Below are 14726 nucleotides of genomic sequence, written 5' to 3' on the forward strand. Positions count from 1 at the left end.
TTGTATTGTAATTTAGTCAGCCTGACGGCCTGTTGTTATTACTTGCACATTCCGGTGTCGAGACAGGCTTATCGCTGCAATTTGTAATTGATTGCGGTTTGATTGCCGAGTTGCCAGCAATTGAGTAGTGCAAACGTTTTTTGTGTGTTTTATGAATTAAACACGAAAGCGTTAGCGACGGTCGGCGCAGTCGGGCCGGTTATGTACTGAAGGAGTTGACTAACGTAGTAGACTTTGAATCAATACTTTGCACAGAGATTGATTATAGAGGAAAACTTCTACATAAGCACCTATATTGTATGTATTACTGGAACTTTAGTTTAGTTGTTACAGTTTGAAATAGATTAATATGCGATGAAATGGGCCATATAAATCTAATTGGTTCAGTTTTATTCGAAGGAAGTGCGAGGAATGATGCTAAACGCCATCGAAACAGTTATTAACTGCTATTATACTTCTACACACTTTATCCGAATTCATGTGAACTCAACAGTTGCAAACTTCAGTAAAGATTTTTACAAGTTTGCTGCTGAATCCTCGAAAAAAAAAACGAAAAATGGTCAAATTGGTTAGTTAAAATCAATCAGCTGGCAATTTACATGTAATTTCACCGATACAAACCGACATCGTATGGCAACCCTGCCCACTTCGGGGTGTGCATTCGTTGACGGTTTCCGTACAATCAGCGTCGACGTTGAGCCGAATTCACATGATATACATGCATACACTAGAGGCCCGCTAGAGGAGCCGAAAGAGAAAAACACTCCGCATGGCGATCCGAGGCGCGTTGATCGGCACACCGGGGGCAAAGACACGCCTGAATAAAAATACTCTCTAGTATAAGACCCACGCGTTACGGGCCTCAGCAGCTTATTTGTTTTCGAAAAGCCTCGACGATCGGACGGATCTTGGCCTGGTACGCGTTCTCGCCTAGTGTAACCACACCTATCGTTACTTTTCTGCTGTCTCCTATCACGTATTGCAACCGCTCAAGGATTCAGTGCAGTTCGGGATCGTCGCGAGTGACTTCAGCGGACCTGAGTTTTGTGTACACGGTAGTGATCTGGAAAAGTGTCAGTGAATTCCGGAGCAACTAGTTACAACCACCGAGGTTATTGAGAACGGGTTATGAAGCATACATTATTGCTGGTAGGTTTTTTAGCTCCTTTTTGAAATTGAACGAAATATTTGCTTTACAAAGGAGGAAATGTAAAAGAAAATGCTCGTTGTGGTATGAAAAGTAATATTTATACTCTCTTAGCAAACATAAAAACGACTTCAACAGAAAATTATACTGCAGAAAGCAACGAAATGGAAAGAAAAGGGAATGATGATTAATAATCTCAAGGATACAATACCGTCTTGTGATCGTGGTTGGCTTGATATACTTTTTTGAAAAAAAAAAAAAGATTACTGGTTGAACCAGCTCAACTACATAACCGCATGGTTACGTTCAGTAATAGTAGCTTTAGGAAATTAAGCAGAATCTGGCAGTGACGAATTGAGTAAATTTACCAGTTTTATGTTGTTTTTTTTTGTTCACCCTTCACCCCAACTCAACCGAACCAAACTAAACAATTATCAATTTTGGATATCTAGTCAAACTACTCAGCAAATGATTGACGTAGTAATTAGGCTATGTTGTCAGCTAGTTCAAGCGTTAACATAGCTTTTCGATATTGAACGCTCAGAAATATAGGGATCGAGCTCTCGTCTAGTTTTTTTATGCTTTGAAAGTATCAATAAAGTACTCGGTAGCGATAGGCGTTCACCTACCGGAGAGAAGGTTGCCACGTGAAACACTGCTTTTATTGTAGGTTATTTATTAAAAAAGTATACGAATCACTGATCACATTCACTTTTCTTGGTCAACTAGTTGTGCTCGCTTTAACTAATGGAAAACAGGCTGCGTGTTACCACACGGTACACACTCTATTCATTAGGTGGTAGACTTTTGAAAATATTGCGTGGAAATTGTCAGAAATATTAAAATATATGATACGCTTGATTGGTTATCCGCACCCATCATCAAGCAGTCCCATCATAAACGGTCACGGTTTGAAAAAATGCTTCGTAGAGTGCCCAACATTTCGACCTCAGGTATGGTGCAGCTTGTTCCTTGTTACGCAACACAAGATTCAAGTCTTTATGCAACCGTAGGACAGTTACAAATTGTGGATCTTTCATAAGGACTAGTGTTCATGTTTGTAATTAATAGTTTTACCCAACATGCTAAAATTGGCAAAGGCAGTTGAGGGTACGTCCTTCGGAGGTGGTTGGGACTTATTTGTACTGATATTTACAACCGGTTTAATCAACCTCTCAAGAATTATCAATAGTTTTCCTGTATCGCCTAAAAACTATGCATTAGCGTATTAGTCTAGGTATGCAACTGTAAATATTTTCAATAAAAAATGTCTGAGAACCATAAATCAAGAAGCATAATTATGCACAATGATGTTAAGAATTAAATCTCCCAGATGGTCTCGAGATACGATGCTGGTCTAACAAGCCAGTCGTCGTAGGTTCTAATCTCGGCTCGGGAGAGACTGATAGTGTCAGTAGGATCGTAGCGCTAGCCCCGCAATTGTCCTGTACACTAAACAGTCGGCTACGAAGTCTGTGTATGAGTAAACAGAAGGTCAAGTTTCGAATCGGAATGTAGCACCAAGGCTTTGCTCTTGGTGTTAAGAATTATTCTTGAAAATCAATTTATGTACTTCAACTCTTTGAACAAAAATATGGGTTCAGTTATCAAATGCTGATCGTAGATTAGCGTAATGTACACTAATCGCAAACACTTGCATATTTCCTTCATTTTCATACATTTGCAAATTCTCATAATGTCAAAGGAATAAAAGGATGCGAAAAGTGAGTAATTTGAGTTGTTTTTTAATGCAGCCATTGGTTTGAAGTGCCTTAAAAACAGTGTCTCTCTTTGTTGAATTAAGGCTAGTATTATTTGCGCTATAAGGGGAATTAAAGTACCGGGATCGTAATGTTCACATATCTGCAGTATAAATTGGCCGAAAAAATAAAGAATCGTTTTGGATCTATATTCTCCACCTTATTTTACAATAGAATTCAGCACTTGATACCATTGAACTGAGTTAGCAATAAAAAATAGCATTTTTTTCACGTCCCTAAACGCCACAACATATGCTTCCTGGGCTTGACCATTGTGTAATTAACGGAAGACAATTGAAATTTTGGATTTCTACTGCTGTTAAAGCAAGATGTACTCAAAGAAAAACTGGTTTATTTTTCCTGAAGATACATTCATTATTAGCGAAAAAATGAACATTTGAGAATGGACTTCCCGACGAAGCTTTTCCATGATGCCGGAACACAAGCGGTGTACAACCTTTACGTCCAATTTTCGAATGCACTAATCTACTGTTTGCAGTTCGTTGCGCTTCTGTGATTTTTGTACACCAAGGACCTTAAAATTCCAAAAAATCCTCGATTAGCCGTTCGGTTGTGTATTTTTGGTACTAATGGGGTAGAGTGGTTGTTCAGTAATGTTTGTGATTTTAGTAGCGTTGTGTGATGATACTTTATCTGTCCAAAACTCATACCTTCCATCGACATAATGTTTTAAAAGAAATGGAATCAAAATGTTCTCCACACATTCATTCTAGTACGCATCTTGATCAATAGGCAAACCACTGGGCTCAAACTATGATTTAGACAAGAAGAACAAAGCCCTTTTCTGTTCATTACTTTGGCCGGTAAATTTAGTTTGCAGAAAATTATACACAGTTGAAACCGGAAGGTTTAACGTGAACTTTTTGCCATGATTTTTATGCAGTTCAGTTAGAACTGTATAAAGCGCTTGCACAATGCTTCTTGTTTGGACGCCATTTTGAACCAAACTTAGCATGTATAAACAAAACAAAAAAAAAACTGACATGAAGAGCAGAGAGAGAGCTTACATATACTCTCTTTTCTCTCTGAATGTGCTTGTTGTGAACATCAACTTATGGACTCACAAGGTAGGGTATAGGCTCTATTATCGTCAGGTTTGTCCAACTATCGTCAGGGAGGTAAATGATGTCCTAGAGTGTTAATTCCTTGCATGATGGCTTTTCATATCGCAGAGCATTTTGCTGCAGAATATTAGTTCTCCATGACATCACTGACGACAATCGGAAAAAAATCTGACGATAATGGAGCCGATAGGTTTGCTCAGACGGTTCTCAACACCTTCTGGTTCAGCTTGCAGGCACTCGATCCACGCTCTTTCGCTCCATGAAACGTTCGAGAATAGAACGAATACATGGAAGCAATGGATACATGAAGCAACACAAAACACTTTGTGGCTCTAGCTCAGTGATGCTTCGTCTGCAACCATTCAAAGTAATATGCATGCTGCTTTCTTGCGCCTTCTGTTTTGTTGAACTAATAAAAACCGAAGGTGCCTTAATTTATTCAGAAATAGAGAACACGCAGATGATAAGTACACATTTTTTATCATGGAAAACGAATTGCGGTAAACAATTGCCACGAAAAATTAATTCACACAGACGCTCACAGGCATGGTTATCGTTAATATGAAGTCTAATAGGTGCTTTTGACGATTTTGTATAAATGTTACGTACTTATCTATTAATTCTTTATATCTTAAAACAGATTGCATCCGAATCTCGTAACTTCTACAATAAGTTTAGTTTTACGCAGAAAGGTGATTTAGGGCCGTTACTTGTCCTTATCTGTATCAGTTTCGTTATTCTCAACAGCTGCAGTATAACGCGCAACAAGACATAAAAGTGTTTTACTAAATGTACAGGGTGTTCAATAAGTTCGAATACACTTTAAAAATGTGTTGAAAATCTAAGATACAATATATTCTTTCCTGATTCAACCCTCTCCCCGTTTTCGTGTGGCGCAAATAGGGTAACGTAAATAGGGTATTGTGACAATCACGTGTGCTCTTGAAACAATTCAATGTTGTAATTACATCAATTAGATACCATAGATACAGTTTGTATACTTTTACTAGGGAAAAAAGTTAAAATACTAATTAGAGGTATGGCCGTAAAATATTCGTCTTTATCCAGAGCAAACATATTTTTGCCATGTCGCCTGACCAAGCTTTAAAAGCTTTTTGTTTATTATTCGGCCGCTGCACACTGGACGGAGAGGCAGGTTGTAGCGATTTACAAATAATTGTTTCCCAACTTATCACATTTAACGATTCGAAAATGGTTGCAAATTTCTGCAAAACCACTATTAACCCGATTTTTTTCATTTTCAGATGCCTAATATAACGAAAACTTAACGACAGAAGGATGTTCTAGTCAAATCCACTGTTTTTACTCTAAAAAACCTAAATTAATCCACCTAGCGGTCAGACCCAGCCTTTCTCATTCAAACTTTTTTTTTTTTGTAAAAATAGATTTACATGAACGCTTCAATCCAATAAATGTATATTCACTCTTTAGGTCCTAAAATATTGATGTTGTAATCTATACATATAAAAATGTAGTCCGGTCTGTCAGTTTGTTTGATCCATATAGGCTCGAAAACTACCGAACCGATCGACGTGAAAATTTGTATGTAGGGGTTTTTGGTCCCGTTAAAGGTTCCTATGATAGTTTGAGACCCCTCCCTCTTCTGGAAAGGAGGGGTCCAATACAAACGAAACATACATTTCTGCACAACTCAAGAACAAACCAAGCAAATGAAACCGAATTTGGCATGTGGATGTTTTGAAGTGTAATAAATATGTCCATAATGGTTCGACGCCCCTCCCTCTTATGAAAGGACATGTGTCTGCACAAATTTCTGCACATGTCGCGAACTAATCAACTAAATGGAACCATATTTGGCAGGTGAATGTTTTTAGTGGTAACAAATGATACACAGCTGCTGAAATCGACCACAGACCCCATTTTGGATTCTAGGTTGGCGACTTCTGGTTCCTGGGAAACAGCGGAAAATGATCGAATTACACCCAATATGGGTGTTTCTTCAACCAGAATGACGCTCAGAGGCCAGAAATTATTTTAAAAACCATTTTGAAATCCAAGATGGCGACTTCCGGTTCGTGAAAAACAGCCTAAAATAACCAAATACCATCCAATATGAATATCTCTGGAACCAGAATGATGCAATGAGCTAACAATTGACCTCAGGCACCATTTTGAATCGCTAAATGGTAACTTATAGGAAACAGTCGAAAATGACCAAATAATACTCAACATGGATATTTCCGTAATCGAGATGATGCATAGAAACCAAACATTGACCTTTGACACCATTTTGAATTTAAAGACGACCACTGTTAGTTCCTGGAAAACAACCAAAATAACTGAATACCTCCTAATATGGCTATTTCCGGTGTCAGATTGATGCCAGAAAATCTGCTGAAAATGACCGAATGCCACCCAATCTTAATATATTCAGAATTAAAGTCCAAAGCCAAAAGTCGAAGATTTTGTCATTTCGATAAAACCATTCATTTCAAACGATTTGTCTTTTGACTTTGATCATATCCTATGGCCGATTCGTCGTGCATTTGCCGACTTTAAACACATCGCAAGGAATCAATGAATTTGGAACGTTCAAATAGTACAAAACCACATTTAAATTATGTTGAGACCACATATATCAATCAAAGCAGGTATAGTTTTAAATAGCCTCTGAATTTCTCTTCTTTCCATAACTTTTGAGCCACATATCAAATTGTTATGAAGTTTGTTATTTGTAAGTTTGAGAGATGACTTCTTCGTATGACACTAGTTATGTTCAAATTAGTCATGTAATCTTTGAAATAATAGACTTTCGTTGTTTTATTAACAATTTAATACATAACGATGGCTAAAGTACAATTATAATCAAATGAAATGGGAACGTATAGGGCAGCCAAACTTTGAAACCACATATTGAATCATAATTCATCAGTTAACCCTTAACTAGCCCGCTCATCTGATATTAATATTGATAAAATCGGTTGTGTAGTTTCTGAGATAATGAAGTTTCGTGGTTTTCACATTTCGGTACTTTACAGACGAAGTTACAGTCCGATTACAGTAAAATTCAATAGGGTGTTACGAGGCAGCTAGACTTATTAGTTGACACTAATTTTGTAGAAATCGGGTCAGCCATCACTGAGAAAAGTGAGTGAGTTCAAGTAGTCTTCGGAATATGTTCCTTTTCATAGCTGGATTTCACATTTTTAAACATAACAGGAAAAGTAACAGTCTGATTGCAAAACAAATCAATAGGGTCTTATGGGGCAACTAGACCTTCCATTTGACACTGATTTTATGAAAATCGGTTCAGCCATCTCTGAGAAACATGAGTGAGATTAAGTAGTCTTCAAAACACGTTTCTTGTTATAACTTTTGACCCACATGTTCAATTATTATGAAATTCAAAGGTTAAGGGTATTTCAGGTAGCCCGTTCATTTGAAATCAATTTTGTTCAAATCGGTTGTGTAGTTTTCGAGATAATGATGTTTCATGATTTTTACATTTTGAACCATAACCTCTAAACTAAAAATCCGATTACAATGAAATTTGCAATTAATTTCATGAAAATCGGTCCAGCCATCTCTGAGAAAAGTGAGTGAGAATAAAAATCTGCACATACACACACATACACACACACACATACATACAGAAAATGCTCAGCTCGTCGAGCTGAGTCGAGTGATATATGCCATTCGGCCCTTTGGAGCACTTTTATACTTTCGGTTTTGCAAGTGATTGCTATACCTTTCTAGGAGAAAGGCAAAAAGATAATGATCTGAAAAAAGATCCACACACGGTACTAAATATGATGGGCCAAACTATAGACTTGGTGTGTGTAATAATTAAATAAGTACATATAGACGTGGTGGTCCAAAATACGTTTTCAATACTCCATTGAAATTTTGATGTTTTTATGATATTTTCCAATTCATTGTTTAAATGACAATAATGACAATAATGACAATAATTTTCATTGTTGAACGATGTCATTTTAAAATTGACATATGACTCTTCACAATGCACAATGGTCCAATAAGGCAGAAGAGTGGAACCTAATTCCATAGCGCCTTTCACCTTCATCCTAGCTTAATAGTGTTTTCGGAGTAATTTTTTGTATGAATGACCCGTATAATCGCAAATTGTCAAAATATATGAAAAGTTTACTATACTGAAAATAAAAAATTAAATTAAAGTTTTTGAAAGTTGACTTGAATATTATTACTTCCTCTTGACATTGGATTGACTCAGGCAAGATTTTGAACTATGAACTAAGTTCAAATCTATCGAGGGAGACTGAGAAAATCAGGTTTTCACGAAAAAACTTACTTTTGTGAATTTAAACTCGGGTTTCTCAGAATCTGTGCAAACTTAAACAAATATTTAATCGCGTATGGATTCAGGAGACCTTATTCTAAGTATACAAAAGGGCAATAATCTTATTTGAATTTCTATGAAAAGACGTAATTTTGTGGTTTTGCACTGAAATAATCTCTCTTACATACCATATTTCATCTTCCTGACATGATTTGATACATGGAGCAAATAATACGTATGAAAATTCGCATCGTTTTCTCAATCTGTTTGAAAAACAAGAATAAAACACAGACATATTTGCCCCTCCCGAAAAAGGGAGGGTCCAGCGGGGTGGTATCTTCACCAAAACTTAGAGCAACTATTCCCCTTGAACAATATTCCATGTTTTCCCAAATCGGCAGTGGCAGTGCTGAGAACGATCATTTTCAAAAAAACCTAAATTAATCCACCTAGCGGTCAGACCCAGCCTTTCTCATTCAAACTTATTATTTGTAGAAACAGATTTACATGGACGCTTCAATCCAATAAAAGTATATTCACTCTTTGGGTATTAAAATATTGATGTTGTAATTGAAGTATAATATATAAAATTTGACGTAATGTTAGTGCTTAAGAAATAGCGAAATAAGAGAAATGACTTAATTTCGAACAATTTCATCACGAGCGATACCGGGAACGTTCAAATAGTACGAAACTGCATTTAAATTATGTTGAGTCCACGTATATTAATCAAAGCAGGTATAGTTTTAAATATTCTTTGAATTTCTTTTCGTTCCATAACTTTTGAACCACATATAAAGTTGTTGTGAAGTTAGTTGTTTGTAAGTTTAGGAGATAACTCATTCGTATGACGCTAGTTATGTTGAATAAGTCGAAGAATAAAGAAAAATCGAATGAAATGGGAACGTATAGAGCAGCCGAATTATGAAACCACTTGTTCAATCATAATTCATCAGTTAACCCTTAACTAGCCCGTTCATCTGATATCAATATTGTTCAAATCGGTTGTGTAGTTTCTGAGATAATGAAGTTTCGTGATTTCCACATTTCGATACATTACAGACGAAGTTTCAGTCCGATTACAGTTAAATTCAATAGGGTATTATGAGACAGCTGTACCTCTCTTTTGACACTAATTTAGTGCAAATCGGTTCAGCCATCTCTGAGAAAAGTGAGTGAGTGAGTAAATAGTCTCGAGAACATGTTTCTTTCCATAACTTTTGAACCACATGTTCAATCTTAATGAAATTCAAAAGTTAAGGGTTTTTCAGGTAGCCCGTTCATTTGAAATTAATTTTGTTCAAATCGGTTGTGTAGTTTCTGAGATAATGAAGTTTCGTGATTTCCACATTTCGATACATTACAGACGAAGTTTCAGTCCGATTACAGTTAAATTCAATAGGGTATTATGAGACAGCTGGACCTCTCTTTTGACACTAATTTAGTGCAAATCGGTTCAGCCATCTCTGAGAAAAGTGAGTGAGTGAGTAAATAGTCTCGAGAACACGTTTCTTTCCATAACTTTTGAACCACATGTTCAATCTTAATGAAATTCAAAAGTTAAGGGTTTTTCAGGTAGCCCGTTCATTTGAAATTAATTTTGTTCAAATCGGTTGCGTAGTTTCTGAGATATTGATGTTTCGTGATTTTTACATTTTGATACATAACCTTTAAACTAGAAATCCGATTACAATAAAATTCAATAGGGTCTTATAGGGCAACTAGACCTTTCATTTGCAATTAATTTCATTGGAATCGGTCCAGCCATCTCTGAGAAAATCGAGTGAGATTGGGAGAGCGTTACACACACACATACACACACACACACACACACACACACACACACACACACACACACACACACACACACACACACACACACACACACACACACACACACACACACACACACACACACACACACACATACATACAGAAAATGCTCAGCTCGTCGAACTGAGTCGAGTGATATACGACATTCGGCCCTTTTGAGCACTTTTATACCTCTAGTTTTTTCAGTGATTGCTATACCTTTCTAGGAGAAAGGCAAAAAGTTTGTGTTGTATGACGAGCTTGAGACGTTTTTCGAAATAAAAGCACGCGGCACGCACCATCAGATAATCTGCATCTCATCCCAGATCTTAGAAATGAGCATTTTAATTTGGTCAATAGACTCACTTTATGTTCGCTCTACTTGATGATGGTCGTCTATACATGAATGTCCAGAGGATTAGGGTCCGGGGAGCTGGGAGACCACGAAGCCTCATAGAGAGAATCAGTAAAATTCTCCCGACACCACGCTTGGACGATATTAGCCGTTTGAACTGGTGCATCGTTCTGTCGAAGGACGTAATAAGTAAACAAACGGAGTAAACAAACAACAAATGTCAGCAAATCGACAACATGCGCGTCGGTTATTCTATATATGAGGCTAAAGCTGACAGTAATACCAATACACAAAATGCACATGCTCTGCACCTACTTAACGATGAAAAGACTTTTGAACACCCTGTATAGCTTAAATTTCGACCTCGTTTTGAGTAGAGGGATTTTCATAATGATTTGAAAATTACACTGAATTTTGAACATGTCGTTAAAATAAGTCCTTAAATAAGCACATATCTTCAAACTCTCTATATTGAGAAGTGAATAGTCAGAGCTTACACGGACAAGCAATATGACCATTGAAAGATTTCCAACTTGAGTGAGTCCCAGGCTATCAAAAGCTCCAATAAAAGTAGATTTTCAAGCCTAATCAGTCGAATGAAGGATCATGCATAGAACTCTATTCAGTTCATTGTTAAGTAACTAACCGTACTTCCAAGTCTACATTTGATGATTAAATTTCGAGAGACATGGAAAACAGCTTCTTAACCGAGCATGAAATTTGGCATACAATTCGGTTTCGCCGTACAGAACGCTGTTCAAATCGATGAAAGAAGTTCAATAAACTCAAAATTAAAGAAAATAACAATTAGCAATATTTTAATTGAACTTTTCCTTAACTATAGCATTCGTGTGTTGGGCCAATCCATGGTAAGCTTACCGGAAGTCTTCACCAGAAGAATAATGACCTATTATTATTTTTAAAGAATTTTCACACGTTATCACAAGTTTCTAACTCGACCCCTTCTTCTTTGTAACCTCCATACCACTGCTCCAGTCCTGTGTGCTGATTTCTTTATTACTTATAACTTTCATGTTCATGAAGAGGTCTCTTTTTAACTTGAAACTTCAGAAAAAGTCCATGCAAAACTTCATTTGAACTCGTAACTCAGAAAAGTTGACGCGGAACGTATATTGAACTTTTATGTTCAGAGAAAGTTCAGGAAAAATGTATACTAAAATATACTAAAACATTGTACAAACTTTTGCAGCGAGAGCTGTCGAAATCTTTTTATCTGTGGCTTTTTGAAATCTTCTGAAAGTTTCGCTACATTAACAATCGCTTGGATTTCCAAACACACAATCTATTTTGAAAACAATAATCGTTGTTTCTCTGTGGCTTTTAATAGTTAAAATTACAAGATACTCGTTTTTTTTCGAAGCTGGTAAGTTCATGGATTTTTTTTTTGTTGCGAGTCCCGGAACATTTTCTGTGTTTTCTACAGACATAGATTACGCGAAGTTGTATAAACATCTTTCCTTCTCGTACCAAAACACAAACCCTTTGAAGCAAAAAAAAAACAGTTTTTACCTCGAAAGTGACCTTCGAACTCATATTTCAGCAACTACATGCACAATTGACACAAACTGTTTCGCATATTGTAGATAGATTTTTTCTCTAACCGTATTAAATAGTTTCGTTGTTGAAAACTGCAATTGAAATTGTTAAGTTACAATCAAAGTTTAGATGTCAGGTGATGCCATACGGCACAAGTGTATGAGAGATAAACAAATTAAAAGCTAAGGAAAGACAACTGGGTATAGATTAGCATCCACTTTGGGAACCACTCGCTGATTGGTTGAAATTGAAAACCCCGAGTGCGTTAAAATTTATAATCAGGCTTGCTGCCAGTGTTGCTGAACAACATGTTTCGTTGTTTTTATTTATGTTTTTATGATGTCACCTGTTATAATCTAAAATATTCCCAAGTGAACATTCAAAATAAAGTACAAAGCGTACAAATGCGGGTGTAGTAAGCGATCAGACTTGGCTCATCACTTATATCAATTACCAAAAGATATAATATTGTTCATGCGGAGGACAATTCAGATGGGTCAATGAATGAAATTTTTTTTTAATGATTAGGCCGTTACAAATTTTATTTTCATTTTATGTCACCCCCCTTCGAAAATCTTGAATATTTGAAGGGGAAGAAAAAAAAGCTCAAACCGTTTTGTTCATTTTATTGGTTTTCCGACAGCATAAATGCTTAATTTAGCAACAAACAAGTCAGGTGACAGCGAGAGTGTCGTCGAAAGGCAAGCGAAATAAATAATAATAATAATAAAGTGTTATTTTTCAAAATTTATTTGAGTGCAAGTTACAAACGTCATAACTTGCACACAAACTTTGATCAAAGATATTTCTTTTTTTTCGTCTCAGTGTTATTTATTTTTCGCCACCCCCTCTGCTAACTTTGATAACCTTGGACATAAAAAGAATTCGAAATTTGTATCAGCCTTAATATTAGTAAATATTGAGTATATTTCTGTTGAATTATCGACGTTTAACGGTGAGAAATAAATTAAAAGCCACAAATTTCCGGCTTTTAATTTATTTCTCACCGATAAACGTCGATAATTCAACAGAAATAAAATTAGGCGGTGATGATCCCAACGAAACAAATATTGAGTATGTGTGTCCAATCACAAATGGTGACTTCTCAACACTGTTAGAAATTTGTAATTTTAATTGTTAGAATTTGTTTGCTTTCGCAATTAGGACTTATCATTCGTAGGGATTCAAACCTACTTGTCAGAAAAGGGAAAGTAAACTAACAACTAACTTAATTGCTAACTTATTGGCTATAAAGAGAGCTTATCGTAGCAATTGAAGATTGAGTGAATGAATCATAATCATTGATGGATGACACATTTGATTTTAAGGATATTAAAGATGCAGATTCTCCGGTAACCCTCAGACGGTAAAACTATCGCCTGCAGGAGGAATTGTGCATTATGCTGATAAAAAGCGTTGAAAACATTTAAGTATTTTCCGAGTGAATGGCATCACTTAAGAAAAATACAACAGGAATCATGGAGCTGGGTGAGTAAGAAGAGTGAAAAGCCAGATATCACCCCTTAGCTTTTAAGTATGTTCCCTTCGTTTGACAGTTCTTGTTTAGTAAAGCGGGCAATGTATGCAGTTTGCGAGGATGCGAAAATGAACGGGAATAGAAGGTGTGACTTTTAGGCTTAGAAAAAATTTTTTCTTGAACTTTTGTAATAAACCATAAAAAGGTTTATGAACTATTGGTTAAAAATCAGTGTGATAAAGCAATTTTGGAGCATTCTCAATCAATTGTTTAGTAATAAAACACGAAAAACGTGTGAAAATAAAAATATCCTTTATTGTACCCGATTGCAATACCTCTCAATGTATTACCTTTCTTGTTCGTTCGACTCGGATTTCGACATGTTCGTTTGGCTCACAACATTCTCTTCGCATATCTCTCCCTCTGAGTATTGCTATTTGAGACATTTTAAGGGGTCGTTCAAATTCCACGTGGAAAGCTTTAGTGAGAATGGGAGAGGGGAGGGGGGGTTTGAACTTATATAACTTTTGTTGTTCACGGAGAAGAAGGGAGGAGGAGATTAAAATCGTTAATGACATGAAATTCACGTGAACTTCAAGATTTCGAGCAAGCATACGATGCGGAAAATACGGATAAATCATCAGCTAAAAAAGTGTAATTTTCTGAGCAAAACGTGATTTTTAAAAATCTTATATCATTGTCCTTCGATTTTTAAATGAAGAATAAAAATCGCTCCAAAATCGCTACAATGACAGTTGGTATATATATATATATATATATATATATATATATATATATATATATATATATATATATATATATATATATATATATATATATATATATATATATATATATATATATATATATATATATATATATATATATATATATATATATATATATATATATATATATATATATATATATATATATATATATATATATATATATATATTCGAGCAGATATGCAGATATCGGGCAGATTTAATTCGTAATTTAAAAAATGAAGGACAGCGATAAAAAAATTTTGAAAATCACGTTTTGCCTAGAAAATGTAGCTCTTTCAGATGATACGAAAAACTGATATAGCTAAACAACCCAATTCAATTCAATTCCATTGATTAATATCTTATTAAACCTTCGTTTTTTCACTAACTTTTGGTAAATACATCAGAATTGATTTTGAAGCTATAATTCCGTTCATACACAACTTATTTAATCAAAATTCAC

At 35.7% G+C, this 14726-nt stretch overlaps 1 protein-coding gene across 1 annotated transcript in view; it reads left to right on the forward strand.

The window, feature by feature from the left end:
- The first annotated feature begins 837 nt into the window (after window positions 1-837).
- The window catches only part of LOC129731268 (uncharacterized), a 30137-nt gene continuing 16248 nt past the window's right edge, over window positions 838-14726 (forward strand). Inside the window, exon 1 of the mRNA XM_055691126.1 lies at window positions 838-1149. Coding sequence (XP_055547101.1) covers window positions 1129-1149 — 21 coding nt within the window. The 5' untranslated portion in view covers window positions 838-1128. The remainder of the gene's footprint in view (window positions 1150-14726) is intronic.

Source organism: Wyeomyia smithii, chromosome 3 (assembly GCF_029784165.1).
Source record: "Wyeomyia smithii strain HCP4-BCI-WySm-NY-G18 chromosome 3, ASM2978416v1, whole genome shotgun sequence".
Lineage (NCBI taxonomy): Eukaryota > Metazoa > Arthropoda > Insecta > Diptera > Culicidae > Wyeomyia > Wyeomyia smithii.